The sequence below is a fragment of the Cygnus olor genome, chromosome 6, assembly GCF_009769625.2.
Source record: "Cygnus olor isolate bCygOlo1 chromosome 6, bCygOlo1.pri.v2, whole genome shotgun sequence".
Classification (NCBI taxonomy): Eukaryota; Metazoa; Chordata; class Aves; order Anseriformes; family Anatidae; genus Cygnus; species Cygnus olor.
Window position 1 is genome coordinate 4800524 of NC_049174.1, and position 18558 is coordinate 4819081.

Genomic DNA, 18558 nt, shown 5'->3' on the forward strand with positions numbered 1-18558 from the left:
ATCAAGGTACAAAAATATGTAAAGACTTAACAGACTCTGTTCTAACACTTCCCATGCTACATCATTTCAAAGCAATCATGCTACCACACCTGATTTTAAAGAAAAAAATTAGTAGATCATCAGAAACAATGAATGAAAACTGGATCACATCCAAAAGCAAGCTCCTGATACTGTGGATAGATTCAAAAATATTTTCACAAGCTTGGTCATATTAACAAAGTCACGTGAACATACTGAACATTGCTCTTGAATAGTTTATTGTTGTTTAATTATTTGTTTTTAATAGAAAAAAGAAAGATACTTAAAAAAGATAATCCATAAACACTTCTTAGAGTATACTGCACTCACTGGATCAAGGAATGGAAAATAGAGTATATATTTTTGTACTGTTCTTAAGTCAGATAACATTTCTAAAACAGAGAATTTTCTCCTTAATATATGTAGTCAGTAGTCCAACTAATGTACTCTAAGGTCAACAGAAAAACTGTTTTACTTTGAACAGGTACCAAGGTGTTTTTTGTTGTTGTTGTTTTATTTATAACAGAAAAGAACTTTTTTTCAGTCAATGTTATTTCACAAAGTTTGTTACCATTATATATGAGCTTAAGGTTAACTGATTAGAAAAGATATTATAACTTGGACTGCAAAAAAGATTCAATTTATTTTTGATTGCTCATGTAAGTACTCCCTGAAACAAGCTAATATTTTTTTTTTTTAAACTTCCTATTTTCTTATATTTTTCATTATAATTATTAGAGTGACGGATGAAAAGCTTGATTTTATTCATATTCAATTCAAGATTTTGTCACATCAATTAAGCCTTCAACTAAAATGACCATCAGCCGATAAGAGATAACTACAACTAAAATACAAACAAAATACTCAGGTTAAAATTTCCTTTTTGTGCTAAATCTCGGGGATTCAGATGGTCAATGACTGTAATGGCCATTTTTAAGGACAGAGCCTTCAGCACACCTGTAGTCATTGGAAGTGGCTGTTTCATTCCCTCATCATGGCATTCAAAAATAAATTTACACTGAGTACTTGCCCTAGACTTCATACACACAGTATAAAATTCTGCTGAGAATTTTGCTCAGTTGCAAAATGAAGTAGTGGGAATAATGAAAATGGGGGTCTGGGCTCTAAAGTGGACTGCTGTGATTTAGGACAAACCTGTTGTTCAGTAAGATGGCCATGTAATACACTGTTTCTGATACTGAATGCAGATATTGGAACAGTCTCTCAAATTATTTGGAATAAGCTAGGCAGCACTATTAGAGAGCTGGTAGACAGATTCTTGATTGGGATGTTACAAATATCTACACAAGAAAACATGTAAGTACTTAAGAACATGGTTTATGGATTTTAGTTTATTTCCTGTGCATCTGTCTTGCTTCTGGGGTATCAGATTATCCTTAATTGTTTGTTGCAGCCTTTGTGAATATGTTTATCTTCTCTGTGATCGAGCTACGTTTTCTGGTATTCTGAACTACTTATCTCAGTTCATCACAATGTAGCAAATAAACGTACTAGACATGGAAGGATGCAGTGATGCTATCACTTCATGCTGGTATAATGCATGACAGATTCCTTTTCTTTCAAGCTTTGATATTGATACCAAAGCAGGAATTCTTGTTATATAAACATAACATTTACACTCGCTCCAGTGGAGTTTACTCTGGCTCTGGCTCTGGCTCAGTGTGTCATACCTAAGGATCTTTAGAAGAAAACATGAAAAACAAATCAGCCCTAATAGATGATATTTCCTACTTTATAAACAAATAGGAAAAATGGCAACAAACCTGTCATTAAAACAAAGAAAGAAAACCAAAAAAAAAGCTGCACCTCCTGTGCTTCGTCTAAAAATGATGCTTAATCATAAGCAGACCACGAAATAAGGAAGCCATAAGAGCAACCTGAATATTTAGTGGTTTGATATACTTTTGGAAAGGGTACATTTCAGAATGCTACAAGTTCAGAATAGCTGCTTAAAGCTAAGCGACATCCTGCAGCATGAGATATTTCAAGCATATATATATATATATTTTTTTTTCTGAAACAGCTTCTCCAAGAACCTATGGAACATATAAATTAAATGCAGAAGTTACTAACTCTTCAGAAGTTCTAAAGCCCTCTAGCACATCCCTTGGTGCATGCAGGTTAAAAAGCCACAAACATACAAACATATATACAAATGTATGTGCACACATCTCAGTGAAGAAAATAGTATGCAATTCAATATAAGCCTTACAATCTAGAAAGTACTTTATCAGTCAAGAACAATTTACTCTGTACGTCATAGAAGGTTGCTCCTTTCTACTTAATTTATTAGACGTAATGATTCTTAAGTATGTTGTTGTAAAATTCTTATTCTAGAGAATTTATACAGGATATTTATGCCTTCCATGGAACATTAACAAAATTACTTACCTTTCTTCCTGCTAAAAGCACGATTCATGTTGAAAATATGTCCAGTCAACTATGCTTCTGGGTTTGGTGGTGTTTTCACCCCCACTTTAACCTGCAGAACAATGCACACAAGAAAACAGAAATGACCATTATTATATTTGAAGTTAGAAAGTTATCTTCATATTAAAGACAATACAAATGATTTTAAAGATTCTGAAATAATGCAGAGAAATAAAAAAAAGAGGCATGCTTTGCTGAGGAATAAACTACAGAATTGAGAAGATTTATGTTTTAATGCCGTGTGGTACTTAATACAGGAAGACATTTCAAAGCTTTCTGTGAAGTTCTCACTGACATTTCAGACATGAAGCAGGTGGTCGTATACGTATGCCCAAAGACAAATACTACACACAAATAGGTTGGAAAAAAAGCATTAAAATAACTGTTGAGTCCAGAACTCCCTAAATCATTCGGTCCACATTTGCACTGCCCCATTGTGTGTCATTTCAGCTGACAGATTATTTCAAGCTATGCTTTCATCTTCATGTGGGTTTGACGTTCAAAAAAATCACAACATAAAGTCTCCTCTTCACCCAGGGATTCAATACCAAAAAGCTGCTTTCTATCAGTGCAACTACCTCCTTGCTCCAATTGCCTCAGGCTGCGTCCTTACAGGTATGTTGATTGGATCAAATTTGGAAAAGTCAAGTGTAAATATCAGCTATACAGCCACATGTGTTTAGAGCGTAACAGAATTTGCAGTAAATTACATATTTCCTTCACATGAAAAACACTGATAAACCCTTAGATTAGTCATAACACGTTAGTAGAATTTTATTCTTGACCAATATTTTGCAGCCAAAAAAAAAAATCAATATTCCAAACCATCCCATTTCATAATATTGATTTTTCTTTTTCAACTACAAAGATATTCTCTCCACTTCTTTCCATTTTGCTCAGATCATCCAGTCAAAAGCTGCACCTCTGCCCTTACTCTGCCCTGCTATAAAGGAATCGGTCAAAGAAAGAGAAAAAAATAAAACACTTGGTATCACATTCTCTCTGAAGTAAGCTAGAACATTAGTACCGCTTTGAATAAAGACAAAGTTATGCCAACATTTCAAAGACTAGCAGCAAGACAATGATGACAGATTTTTTATTATTATTATTAAATATACTTGATGCAACTCAAACACTTTTTGTGGTGTTTGCCTTGTCTTAATAATTACATCCAATACTAAATTAAAGCAATTCTATCCCAATTTCTCAATATATAGATGGTTCATATTTTTCAGATTAGGACATGTGGACAAATACTGCTACAAAAACTCTGCATTTTATTTTCAAATAATTGTAGTTTTGGTAGGACTTCTTTTCCATGCAATACTATGAGAATGAAGGAATAAACAGTGTTTACCTAACCTACAATCTATTATCCTAAATCTACAACAAAGCAACATTTGCTTTTGGGAGAACATTTAGCAGTTAGTTTTTGTTTTACAAATTTTACTGAGCATTTAAGAAGGGAGAATAGAGTTAAATAAGAAAGTGTAGTTCCCATCTAGTTATTCGGAAATAATGCCAAGAAGCTATCCAGTTGTCAATCGACATTGCTGTTCTTGGGGAACAGAACTGGCAGCTCCAGTAACCCATGAGAGTTTCACCCGAAGCTTCCCAAGCACGACGAGTTCTCTTCGCAGGGAAGGCCACCAAGTAGGACTTCAAGGGCTGCCATCAACATCATCCAATATGATCAAGTGAAAATGACAACAGATTTGGTTTTAAATGAAGCAACAAGTGATGAAGTTAAGACCATGCAAATTTCTGGTTTTCAAGCTGTAGATGTACACATCTGAGTAGACATGTACATATGCACACATGCACACAGGCTGTTGGCTGGCCCATGGTTCTAGAGAACACCTTTAAAGTACTTTGTTTAATACAAATCGTAACTATGAACACTATTAAGAGGCAAGAGGGTGACATCAGACTGTTGTAAACAGCACTGGCAAGTTTTTGGTCAGGAGAAGAGAACAGTTATGGTTAGACATATCTGTGACACCTTTACTCACAGTATTCCAACAGACAAATGAAACTAGTAAGTTCTGATCATGAATGTTAGACAGATTTTCTGGTAAAGCATCATTTTGCTTCTCACAATGTGCGATGCACAAAGCTGCTGGAAGAAACTGATTTGCAAAACACTCTGCTAAGAGCTTATAAGGAAGCCAAAAGGAACATAGGTCAGAAAATCCCATGACAGTGGGACCCTCTGCAGATGGGGGAGTCCTTCCTGTGAGACTGTTTGTTTAAGAAAGGGTAAAACAGCTGTAGTAATCAGAGGCACCAGGGAATGGGCACATGGACCAAAATACTTCATTACTCATCACACAGGAAGACACACCCATGTAAAGAATGTTTCTCTACCTTACTACGAGGAGTTTTCTTCAGCTTTGTCCAGAAACCAAACCCTTCTTGGAAAAACAAACTTGCACGTGATTGCGCAAAATGATTAATTAGCAAAATATGAAGAGCTACAGATTAGGGAAATTTCAGGTTACTTCAGGTTATTTATTTGGGGGCAGAAAGAAACAAAAGAGAGACAGAAAGGAGAGAGAAAAGGCTTAGCAAATATTTTCATTAAGCTAACAATAATAAAAATATAAATAACAGCCAAACATTCTGGGCAGCATGGATGCGTTGTCAGTCTGAACAGCAATCATGTGGCATGGCAAGTTGATTACTAAAGCTGCCATAGCAAACCAAAACAGTAACAGGGGAAAACAAATGCCTTCATCTCCTTTTCCCTTTGTCTTTGCTGGCATTAACCCCTTACTTTTCATGGTGAGGAGCTTCTCACAGGGAGGAAGAAACTGCAAAATGGCAAGGGTTGCAAGGAAGTGGATTTGGTGACTGAGGTGTTTGTAGGTTTGCAGTCTGGTGGGTGCAAGGGTGGTGAGGCTTGAAGCTGAAATCATCACCTCCGTAATTAGTTTTTATCACTAATGATAATGGCGGCTGCTGTCTTCTAAGCTTTGCGCAGCAAAGGAAGCAGAACAAAGGGAGGCAGTGGCAGACTTCCAGCACTGAACAGAAAACTGATCTGCCCTGGCTGCTGCAACCACACCGAGGCTTCCACGCAGACATCAGCACATGCCTGTGGGCTCCTTCTGAAATGTTGTGTGCTTTGCTATGTTTTCTAAACTTAGATCTGTCTCAGACAAGCCAAGAGAGAGGTTACTTAGGAAAGGGCTGAAAAAACTACACATGTAATTTGTCTCATTCCCACACAGTAATTGGGCATTCCTCAGGATTTATTTGGGTTCCCCCCAAATGGCACTCAAATGGTATAGGCTATAACGATTATCTGGGCGGAACCAGTTTATTGTATAACTCTTTTTCATAACACAAATCATTTTTTTCAAGAAAACCTCCCTGAAAACCCCCAGTTTGCACCCACCTGCCCGCTTTAAAAATAAAAATAAGTCAAACCTGCCCCTTCCCTCTCAAACACACACAGATTGCACACTAAGCCAAATCTAGCTTAGGAAAAACTGAAGATTTGGATTCTTTTCTCAGACCCCAGCCTTTTCAAACATATTGGATAATATTTCTTAAAGAATCAAGCACAAAAAGCTTTAAAACCGCACAGGAATGTGTGATTCATTGACTTCCAGTGAACCATAGGCTTATGAAGTTATTTCTGAAGGTAAGATGAGAAAGTTTGGAACGTAACAGACAGAAAATTCTTGTGCTCAGTTAGAACACAACACTGCTCAAATATCCCAATATGACGTGACATAATGATGGAAAATAGGCAGACATGGTGTGGCAAGTAGCAAAACAGTGGGGAACAACAGCCCTCTTTTAGGGGCTCACCCTTCTTGTGTGACAGGCATGGACAGGAACACCCAAACCTCAAGGCTAAAAATGCTTCTCCAGCCTCTTGTTCACTCTGAGCTCCTGAAACCAGCAGGACAGTGCAAGAACCACGCGTGCACCACTTTTTCATCTCTCAACCAATATAGGCCTGGCACCATTGTGACGATCCTTTTTTCCTGCGCAGCAAGAAGTCTTTCAGAGCACAAGTAAAGCATTGCACATACAGCATGTCTGCCAGGGCTACAGGAGTGTTCACAGAAAGTCTGAGGACAGTGTTTTGCTATGAATATCAACACCGAGAGGCTAGGAACCAGAAAACATACGTGGAACCCATGCATTTCACATCAGTTTCCAAAAAGTTCAAGCTTTTTGCCACCCCCACCCTCCCACCCCCATTTCCTAAAAATAACCTCCTCTTTTCAATAGGAAAGGCTTCTCAAAAAGAAAATACAGATGACTAACAGGTGATAGGTGGGTATCACCAAGACAGCTGGTAGCAAAAACTACTCACAGAAGATCAGCAGTAAGTGTTGTTTCTCAGCAACAAGAAATAAATCCCACTATTAAAGTACTTGGTGTAGCACTCTGAAGAAAACTTGTTTAAGTTTCAGTGCAAACACCAATAAATCCTCAGACCAGCTGCAAATTGCACAATGTTATTACGAAAAAACACAGAAACACAAAATTTACTTTTTTTCACAAAGTAGATCTAGATCTTAAAGCATTAAAAAAGATATTTAATTTACAAAATATTGCATTTTAGCAAATGTATTTGTAATCAGGTAATTTTTATCATTATGCTGAGGGTTTACTAGTGGATTACATTACTCATGGAACAAACTGAAGTTGACACACTACAAATGAAAGACGTAATTTTAAAACCAGGAATATTCCCTCCTTCCCAAACTTCCTACATTCTGCAAGAAAAATCAATACTCTTATTTTGTTCCTTATGAGAGTACAATCCTAATGAGCTGCTCGGGAGCTTTCTTTTCCCTCAAATCCACAAGCTCCTGTGTCTAGAGAAACACGGTGAAAGACTTCAGTCATGTCAGCCTATTTTGTTCTGCTGTACGAGAACTTACAGATGTCAGATGCTTAGAGCCAGCGAAGCAGCTTCCTCCACGTTCCCTCACAAAGAATACAGTCACTTCCTTCTACATCCAAAAGAAACAGATGGCAAACATCTTGCTCACTTGAATACAAGGGGGTCAGTGTTTGATATCCGACTAGACAATTGATCATCTATACAGGATCTGAGAAAGATTTTGCTCTTTTCCACCACCTTCAGACACGAAGTGGGTGGACAGTTTGCAGAGCTTTGCCAGTGTTTTGTTTTTAGAAACACTGGAGTGCATTCAGTGATGGCGTCCACCATGCACAGAAGAACATACAACAGCTCTTCAAACCGTTCTGGTGGAAGGGATACAAGACTGTCAAGGTTTTTGACTTGAAGCACGAGTAAGCCTCCAAAATTTTAGACTCAGTCCTATGCTTGGATGGGTATGTACAGTTTGGAGAAATGATAGCGTCCTGACACTGAACATGGTCACTTCTATGTAGGCATCATCCCTGAAAAAGCCGATTGCTGCACATGCAGTCTAGTGAAGCTGTTTGTTTCATTACTGGCAGATTTTATTTTTTTTTTTTTTTCAAACAACATCAAATTCATGTTAACCTTCTACAATTTTTAAGGCTATATTTATTGCATTGATCACACGTTCACAATTATATTGTAATAAATGCCACTGAAAGGAAAGGCAGACACAGAAAGACTCATTAGGTATCTTAAGGTAATTTCCAAATGGATAAAACACAGCTTTTTTTTTTTTTTTTTTTCTGTTGCACAGACCTCACAGTGCATACTAGATGTTTTCTCCGCTACAGTCCTTTCACTAGAAGCTCACGGGGCTTGCCACAATTTAATATTTCTTTCCTATCACGTTGCTAATCACCCTTTCCCCAATAGCTCTGAACTATGACGTGACAGATGGGTTTGTAACTCTTTAAATTCACTTTTTTTTTTTTAATTTTGTTTGTTTTAAGCATGCAAGATCAGTATGATCAATAACAGAAATTATTCACTTAGAGAAATTAGAAGTATGTCCTAAAAACAGTTATAACCATGTCAAAAAAAGGCAAAGACAACAACATTATTTAAACCTATTTATCTGTGGGACTTCAAATACATATTTTTACAAATTCTCTCATCTGCAGACCTTTGTTTCACCTCCCCTGCAAGGAGAAAAAGAAACCTGTGGAAATTTTAGGCGTTCAGGCCACTGTGTAGAGCATATATATTTGCTTTCTTATCTTTTACAATCCCACGATCACCTCCTCCTAGTGCTAAAAGTCACATTGAAAAAAGTCACTGCCTCACGAGCTTCTAGTAATTCATTTTCTCATAAGCAATTTATTAACGAATTACATAGTTTTGAAATTATGACTTGCAAAAGTGTGTTTAAAAAGTCTGTCACTTCACAAAGACTTCTAAAATTTGCAATACTGAACATGGATGCCTTAATACTAAAGTCACTAGATTTCTCATTAATGGTAACATGTTCAGAATCATTAATTACTTAGCCTCAAGGACAGCATTAAGTTGTGTTTATACAGACAGGTAAAGCTTTATTAAGTGATTGTGACAGTTTTCAAAATTGAGAAGCAGTTGGCAATACCTATTTTGTCACTCTTACTAAATCAGTCTCAGAGCGAGTACCTCAAGAAGTAGATTATATTGTTTTTTAAGCAAAATAAATGTAGCATGATAAAACTTATCTATTTTACACCTTCCAATCACATTCTGAGGAGTCTCAGCATTCTGACAAGAATATGATATGAAGTTAAAGCACAGATATGAAACTGACAGAAAAGCACAGAAACCCAAATCATATTTATTACAAATTAATCTCCTTATCCCCGTCTCATAGAGCAGGTATGTTTAGGTAGTTCATTACAACGTGCATTAAGGAGAAACATTCAGATTTTGCACACTGTTATGGTTACTATGGATCTTATTTCAGGATTTTTGATAAGTGATCCATCCTAGAGCAATTTAACAGAAGTGATGAGAATTACCAAGATATATATTCCTCCATAATGGAATTTCCAAGCTAGTGAGGCTTAAATTTATTCAATTTTCCTTACTAAGAGTGTTCTGTATCTTTTAACACAGTTGGGACTTCAAAAAATGTGTAATTTTTTAAAATCTTGACAGGTCAGCAAGTTTAGACTCAAACTCGCACTGCAACTAAAACACAGAATTGTGCTGGCTGCTTGGGACCCTGAAGACACAACTCCACCCCTGCTCCAGTTAGCTTCCACGTAGCTGAGACATACTGCAAATGTAATTCACAGTTCTAATAATCACAGTTTGTTCAGCTCTGCATAGAAAAGCCCAGTAAGGAATCTTTAATATGTGGGGAAGAAATAATGTCTTCTCTTGTTCTTCATGAAGCATATGAGAGTTGGACCATGATCCAAAGACCACTTCATAAAGCAGCTCCCTCTGTAGGTAGGGCACCATTCTGTGCTGAGTCCCCAGAAACAGAGGAGAGAAACAAATACAGATCATTCCGTGGTGTATCCAGAGAAAATCTGGACAATTACTAAGAGTAGATTCAGTGACTGACCCCATAACTCAACTACTGGATGCAAAGGGCAGAAAGGTGTGTGGGGGGAAGTAGGTACCCATACATGCCATATTTTCAAGGATAAAGTTTTAGGTTTTTCTCTTGATCTATGTCTTTGGTTCCAGTGACTAGAGTGCTAAACGCTGGAGCAGCAGAACTATGAGAGTGCACAGCACCTTAGCCCTTTCAGAAATTTCAGCTTTGATGCCAAGGTTTCTAGAACTCAGCAATACGGATTCACAGTGTACCAAATACGACTTTCAGTCCAATTTTTCAAATATATTTGTGCAGGTGAAGAGGGGAAAATGAATTGCACTTTAAATACATTAACAAATCTTTAAGGTCTCTAGGTAAGACATTACCACACATTTTTCCATCAAAACAAGAAACCACAGCAAAACCCCAGAAGGTAACATGAACCTGTACAGCATCTAAGGACTTCAGAAAGTGCTGCTACAGCAAACTAAATCTAGGATTCAACTGTGGAAATAATAAAAACAGAAGCCACAACATAAGACTGCACCGTGTATCCAGCTGTTGCACCAAACTTCATGCTACTCTCACCTCCCCCTAACAGCAAACATATTCATTGCCAATTTAATGAAGCTTGCATAGCTGTTCAGATTACTTAAGTTACTCACAGGACAAGTCCATACAAATAATACTAGTATTTGCCAATGACAGTTACACTATTTGATGTTTTGGATGCTTACGTAAACAACTTCATGAACATTTCTTGCATACCACTTTTCCAAAACACTTGAATTACACTATATTGTCAAAGAATCAGCTATACAAGAGAGCAAATTGAGCATCCCTGTTTGTATTTATGTATTTCACAGAACTTTCTTTCAAAAGAAATAGCTAGGAGTACTGAAAAAGAACAAGCTGTGAAATCACAAATGAAAAAACTGAGCACAAAGATAATGAGTGAGAATTGGAGCAAGGCATGAGAACTTCTATACTCTGGAATAGCCATTACAGCACAGTGCTAAAAAATCGTGCTCAGAAACACATTTTCAACTACAGTTTTCTGTGCTTTTCCAAAATCTGGTATGTTTTAATGGAAAAGTTATGTAAGAAGACTCAAGCAAAGCTCATCCCTTGGAAAGTGCATGAATATAAATGCATTTGCATATATGTGCACTTTAAACTGGATCACTGATGGCATGCGGACAAAAAGGACTTATGAATTCTTTTGAACATGTTTAAAGATGAACAGCTTTTAAAAACGAAAACCTCTAAAAAGATGTTGCAGAACAGCATTTAGGTCACTCCTGAGAAAAACTGTACTTCTCAAAGAAGGAGTAAACACCATTCAACAATATTGATGTAAAACACGGAAACGCAAATTTCATTATCTGAACTAAAAAATAGTCCTGTTATGGTTGGGGGGACAGAGATGAAAATCAAATGACTAATTAGCAATTACCTTGAAGATTGAAAGCCTAAACCATTATTTTAGCTAGGAGAGAAAACTGCATGTGGAATTACTTACATGCCTTGATAAACTGGAAAGGAACTGAAGAGGAAATATCTTTGTCAGCTGGGAGTAATGGGAGACTAAGTACTGCAGCTCATTTATGGACAGAAGTCCCAGCTCAATCTTCCAAACCTCTGTCCTCGTTCCTCGCTTCAATTATGACACTGAGCGTGCAACTAGTAATTTGGTTGTTGAACTGCTTATATATATTTTTATGATTCCACTGAACTTAAGTTTGCTGTGCAAACTTAATCTCTCTTTTCTATTTCATCCAGAAATCTACCTCTCTGCTGGCTGCATTTCCAAATGTTTACCTTGTTGGCCACAATTCAATGTATGTTTGTTTTTTTTCCCCACATTTTTTTTTTTTTTTTAAACTTTAACCACATATGCTTAGCCTTCCAGAAATTAATCCCTACTTTATCACTGGACTCTACCTCACTAAAAAAAGCACAAGAACTATCAATACCAGCAATACTTTAAAAACTCTGTTATAAACAGAAACAGCAAGATTGTGCCTATTCAGAAAAGCATGATTACCACAGAAGCCAAATGAAAATATTTTTCTTACTTTATTGTCCTTCTGAAGGACAGTATCACTGAAACTGCCACTATAAGATTTCTTTTTTTTCCAAGCAGCAAAACCTCGCCATGCTGCCACTGAAACCTGAATGATTTCAGCATCCTACTAACAACGTTTAGTAGGTATTAACTGTTCAAATGTTACTGGCATCAAACCGGTAGGAGACGATGTATTTTGTAGTCTTTTCATTTGTAATACATATACACAACCAAACAATTGTACACAGTAAGTAGCCAGAAGAAAAAATAAGATTAGAAAGCAACTTTAAAGTAAAACACATTATTCAACCTGAGGGTTTCCTTCTGTAGAATTTCACAAGCTACCCCAATGCCCTCTGCACTGGGGGAAAAAAAAAAATAATAAAGGAGTGCAAAGTAATAAGCCGAATGCTATATATATATATTTTTAAGCCAAAGCAATGCTGGAGCTAAAATTGGTGTAACAAAAAAAGGTAGTTGCTTGTAAACAATGGGGAAGCTGATTCTTCTCCCATAATGTTACTTGGCATTTACGATATCTTTTAATAAATAATGCAGAAGTACCCACTGACATTAAGTAAAGTTTATAAGTACTCCTATGGGATTATCATCATTTCATCTTGCAGATGGATAGATAAAGACAGAGACGATACATGGCCTCCCAATGTCACTGAAAGAATTAATTGGCAGCTGTAGTAAAAACGAGGAGTTTTGAGTTCCACCTTCCTGTTTAATGATTTCTCTAAACTGAAAATACTCTCTAGCATTCAGTCAGGCCATTAAAACGAAGATATTTTCTCAACATATTTTTATGGCAAGCTTAGCTGGTTCCTCTAAAATTTACATTACTACAGAACCAGTAAACTTCTCAAACAGATCTCACAACTATTTGGTTAGCCAATAGCTAAGCAGAAGTTTCAAAGCAGTTAGAAGAGAAGAAAGATGGAATTACATACAGGACAGAATGCCAGCCTCCACGAATTCTCTAGCCCCATTCCTCATGTTGTGACTGTGAGCATAGCTAGCATCAACAAAGGAGGATGGATGGCACCCCTACCCTCACAGGCCTGCGTTTCCTGTAGTAAAGCTGTGAATCACTGAATTTGTGCATATTTGTGGACTCGTCATGGATTCCAGTGAAGATTTACTCTCCCTACTATACTACTGGTTTCTTTTTCTGCTCTCACTGGTACTTTGTCTTTCAAATGGTCCTAGCTGGCCATCTGAGCTTTATGAAACCTTTTGACATTGAGGGCATATCGTACTATTTCTTGCTGTTGCTCTGATGAACTGGAGCAAGTTCTTTGCCAAATGGTACTCTTACTTTTCATTTAAGAAATTTATACCCAAGGAGTTTCTCCTTCACCTGCCTGGAATAAAAGGAGAAATGATTCACTGCCACACCTTGAACTCTGCTCAGCTATCTCATTACAGCTCTCTCACTAGGAAGTAATCCTACATTTACCATACAATTTTCATCAGCTGTCTGTTACTGTCTGCATTCAATACAGTGAAGCTTCGGGTTAGTTGTCATTTTTTTGGTATTGCATGACACTAAGGTGAGATCTTGTCTTCAAATAATTTGCCACTGTCTTATTTAAAATGTCCGCAGCCTTAAAACCTTTCAAGACTGGTCTAACTGCCTAGTAGAAATTCCGGTCTCCAGCATTACATAGCTTCCTCTCAAAAGGATGGTATTTGCTTTTCAGGGTTTTTCCTTTTTTCCTTTTTTTTTTTCTTTCCTGATAAAGAAAAGAAAAATTGAATGAATTTACAAACAATAGAATAAACAAAGCTTTCCTATGCTTCTTCCCTAGTTTGCTTTGCATCAGATAATCATTTTTGCCCTGAACTTTAATACAAGTATCACCCTAAACTATATCCCCAAACTCTCATTTACTAGTTGTTTTGTCTGTCTGGTTTTGTGTTCTGGCACTGTGTTCCTGTCTGTAGCACACAACAGATTCATTCACATGAAACCAAATCTTTCCTTTGCTTAGGGTGAAGAACAACCTTGTTCATGACATTTACATCTATTGATTTGCCTGCTTTGTGACTATTCCACTACAATATGTTGATCAAAATTATTTAAACTGACAGTTCACTGCATTAGAAAAATCTGTGCTTTACACCCAAAGTCAAAATGATATTTTGTTTTTATTTATTTTACCCACACAAAGGACCATTCCTTAATACCTCTTTTTGCCTTTGAATCACAGAATGGTTTGGGTTGGAAGGGACGTTAAAGCCCACCCAGTTCCACCCCCTGCCATGGGCAGGGACACCTCCCACCAGCCCAGGCTGCTCCAAGCCCCTACCAGCCTGGCCTCGGGCACTGCGTCCTGGTTTCAGGTAGGACAGAGTTAATTTTCCTGCCACACACACTGCCAGGGATGGGGCAGCCACAGCTGCTCTGGGCAGCCTGGGCCAGTGCCTCACCACCCCGAGTAAAGAATTTCTTCCTTATATCTGATCTAAACCTACCCTCTTTAAGTTTAAAACTATTACCACTTGTCCTGTCAACTACACTCCCTGACAAAGAGTCCCTCCCCAGCTTTCCTGTAGGCCGCATTTAGGCCACTTTAATGTCTTCCTTGGAGCCTTCTCTTCCCCAGGCTGAACAACCCCAACTCCCTCAGCCTGTCTTCATAGGAGAGATGCTCCAGCCCTATGATCATCCTCATGGCCCTCCTCTGGACCTTCTCTAATAGGGCCATGCCCTTGTTTTGTTCAGGGCACTAGAGCAGTATCCAGTACTCCAGGTGGGGTCTAACAAGACCAAAGAGCCTCGTCTCTATAGTACCACTTGCACATCGGTACTCCCAAACTCAAAAATTCAGTAACCAGATGGTATAGAAATTCATCACTGATACATGGAAAGCTGCTAGCAGACACTGGTAATTACGAGGAGGGGAAATAGCAAGTTAATTTTGAGAAATTTTGTTATTCAGTAGATTTCTAGCTATCACACAGCTGTGCATCTTCCTCTTCAGGACAAGTTAACAGGCTGCACTCCTGCTGTTGAAAAGATACCTATGAGTAGCATCAAAATTTGAGCATAAATTATCACCGCAAAAGCCAAGAACATGCTTCAAATGTTGTGATATCCACCACTAAACTCTATGCTGGATTTTAGTGCAGTCCAAGCAGTCTAACAACTCAGTTTTGTGATATTTTCAAGTGCAAAGTCAGTTTCATCAGTTTAGAATCTGGGGTATAGAATCTGGGGTATAACTCCTTAAATCAAAGAAATAATATTATTTTTTATTATTTTTTTATTGAGTATATATTTTATAGATAAATTTCATATATGGATATAGATACATAAACTTGCTGTTAAATTTGTCTTTTAAGTTATGTGACCAAGTTGAAACACTAACCAATTACTACTTTCGCTCAAGGGTAAAATGCAGTGTTTTATCTTGTTTTTGTCATGATAACAAATATATGCATAATTAATACTGCTTATCTCATGAACAGAGATTCACTAAACTACAATAACACCTCAATCATTTGCCTAAGCTGTATGACTTTTACAAACACAATGGAATTCATATGTCTTGGCTACCAGCTTATCTTAAATATCCACACAGCCGCCATTGTCATAGTATTTGACACCTCTTTTAATCACGTAGTAACAATCCACTAACTTTATACTTCGAAGCTGCATTTTTTAAATGGCCGAGTAAAGACTGATGCTCTGGAGAACTCATTTCTCCTGCCATTTAGCTGTAAAGGTTCAAACACGGTGGGGAAAAGGCATTTAAACAGGTACGTAAAAAATATACAGAATTGAGTGGTAGGAACAATATTCGTGGAAATATGCTCTGTGCTTTGAGAGGGCACGTTGATAACAGCAACATGGAGCATGCCCATGTGCAGAGCACCCACATCAAACCATCACAGAAGTGTAGAAGCATATGCAAACAAACACTAGTTTTAATTTTGAACAACATGGTGGGGGGGGAGGAATAAAACAAAATCGTAAGACTGGCAGTTTTAGATTAACACCATTTATCAGGAGTCTATTGAAATACAGTGTGAATGACAAGTCACAAAATATACAGCATCTTCTTAATAAAAAATTGCAAAGCACTGAGCCGTGTCATTTATTCACAGGTAGAAGAGGACTCTTCCTAGATGTTCATAATACAGCACCCAGCTCCCATGCACTGCCCGCTAAAAGCAGAGGGGCAGTCAACCAGATACACTTTTTATAACACTTACATATTAATAGCCTAGTATGGCAAAGTAAACACATTATAACAAAACACTAAGAGTCAATTCACAGCAATAAGTCTGCAAGAAGGATTCAATTCACCCAGGAAAATGAAACTTTCTTGAAAAGGAAGGAGATGAAAGCAGCATGTAGAAGAGGGACTGAGAAAAGCCCTGCTTGCTGCTACTGGAGATGAAAGTTAAAAAATGAATTTTAAAAAGTGGTATGTTAATCTCCATTTTCTGATTGTAAACGTTTCTTTAAGGATAGTTATATTTGAGGTGCTAAAAACTTCGTAGAGAGCCTTTAACCATTTCTCAAAAACAAAACAAAACAAAAAAACTTGTTAAAACCAGTAATATTTCATAGATGAGCTTTGATTTTCTCTTATTTTACATCACTGAAACATGACCTATATGGCTATCAAGGACTGACTTTCTTTCATTCCTTTTTTTTTTTTTTTTAAAATAGACCAAAATGTAAGTGTTCCTGTCAAAGTGGATTATGTTTAAAATCTAGAAAGACTCAATTACATTCATTCAGATTTTTCCTCTCCATCTGGAATTCCAGTCACTTAATCTAAAACAGAGCTGTTAAGCACTATACGTGTCTAGTGAGCTAATTAAGTTTTTATTTTTTAATGGCTAATCACATACCGAGTTTTTTAGCTGTACAGATTTACATAAACCCCCTCAAAATATGACGACCTAGGCTGTCATTTACAGCCTAGATGATATCTAGGTGAAGCAACACCCTAACCTTGCCTCATATTATTTTTCAGACATTCGTAAGTCTAGTTGGTGTTTGTACTTCCATTCCAGGAACAAGTGAAAAAGTTATTAAAATGATGAAAGTAGGATACAGAACCATGGAAATGCCAGTTATAATGCACATAAGACATTGATTACACTTTGGGCAGCTCCAGCCTTCCCACTTCCGTGGTATAGCACAATTAAAGGTGAGGATGAAAAGGAAGAAACTTATTACAAGTAATCCAAACAAGGAGAAAAAAAGAGCATTTCTATAGTTCAAGTGACTGTAAAAGGCCAGCATCAAGCAGCCTGCTAAATTAGATTACATGATAAACAAGCCTGTAAATCTTCCAACTCTGGAATTGAATTCCAGGCAGTGATTTATAAACATAAAAAACATATATAAACAAAGAACAAATAAATAGAAAATGAATTACAATACAGTACCTTGATTCTTAACAAGAACACTACACGTTTGCATGCTATATACATAACCACAGAGATGTCAAATGTAATTCTTTCCCTATCTGAGGAGTGAACCAAATACAAACACAATTGCTCTTTTCACTGTGAGAGGATATAAGCAATACAAAAGCTTTCATATTAAGAATTATATATTTAGGGAGAGAGATCTTAAAGTGATTTATAAAAGAAAATAGGAAGCAGCAACAGATGGCATATGGAAGTTTAGAGGAAAGTCTTCTTCAATTTCACGTATCACGTAACAGGTTTCAGATAAAAAAATGAAATTACCTAACAAGTAAGTGTAAAGCCACTGGGCTGTTTACCACAGATGGACTGACTGGTTTGTAATTTAAGACTTTACCATGATTCAAAAGTACTGAAATTTGGTGATCAGGATTGTTTTGATTTTCAAAAAATGACTGAGGGGTGGATGGAGGAGGGCTGGGCAACTTCTCTGTCTACATCTCTGCTACAAAGGATAAAACATGCTATTGAGTTGTCTCAGAAAACCATCCAAGCTGACCTCTGATACTTTGATTCACCTGTTTACCCAGGAAGAAAAGTAAACCTCTGTAATTTTTTTTTTCTTTTTTGGTAGATAAGTAAAGAAGGGAAGCAAACCACTCTGAAGAGGCCTTTCAATGGCAGAATATGATTAGCCCAAGTCAGCATTTAGACATCTAATGGGCAAACTACAGACATGGGCATTTCTTACAAACCCAGTTCAAGCAATAGTTGTTGCTTGCTTGTTGAAAGAGCAAGAATCAGAAATGCAGTAACAAAACCCACTAATTTTTTTTTTTTTTTGCTTGTTTGCTTTCAACACAGATTACATGTATTCAGGTTGCTGACAGCATTTTTGGGAACCACTTCAAAAGACCTTCTATTATCTAACCTAATCATTTTCTTTACACAGAAATCATACAAAGGACTGTTAATAGATCATATTTTTCATCTAATGAAAACCCTGTGCCATAGCAATCAACATTTATAACATCAACTGAATACATAGTTATGTATGGGCTAGTTTCATTTTCCTTTTTTTTGTTTTTATTATGTGCAGATTACAAAAGAAGAAAAAATAACTGTGTGTATAACCATTACCATTAATCATTTTCTTTCTTCTTTTTTTTCCTTCTCTCAAGTATGGCCTTC

At 37.0% G+C, this 18558-nt stretch overlaps 1 protein-coding gene across 10 annotated transcripts in view; it reads right to left on the reverse strand.

The window, feature by feature from the left end:
- The window catches only part of GULP1 (GULP PTB domain containing engulfment adaptor 1), a 150545-nt gene that overhangs the window by 73190 nt on the left and 58797 nt on the right, over positions 1 to 18558 (reverse strand). For 9 of the 10 annotated variants that reach the window (XM_040560871.1, XM_040560877.1, XM_040560878.1 and 6 more), the window contains one exon: positions 2431 to 2521. In XM_040560871.1, the coding sequence (XP_040416805.1) occupies positions 2431 to 2458 (28 nt within the window). In that variant the 5' untranslated portion in view covers positions 2459 to 2521. Of the gene's footprint in view, positions 1 to 2430; positions 2522 to 7376; positions 7402 to 18558 lie in introns of those variants that run through there. The other variant, XM_040560874.1, reaches the window with a different exon arrangement.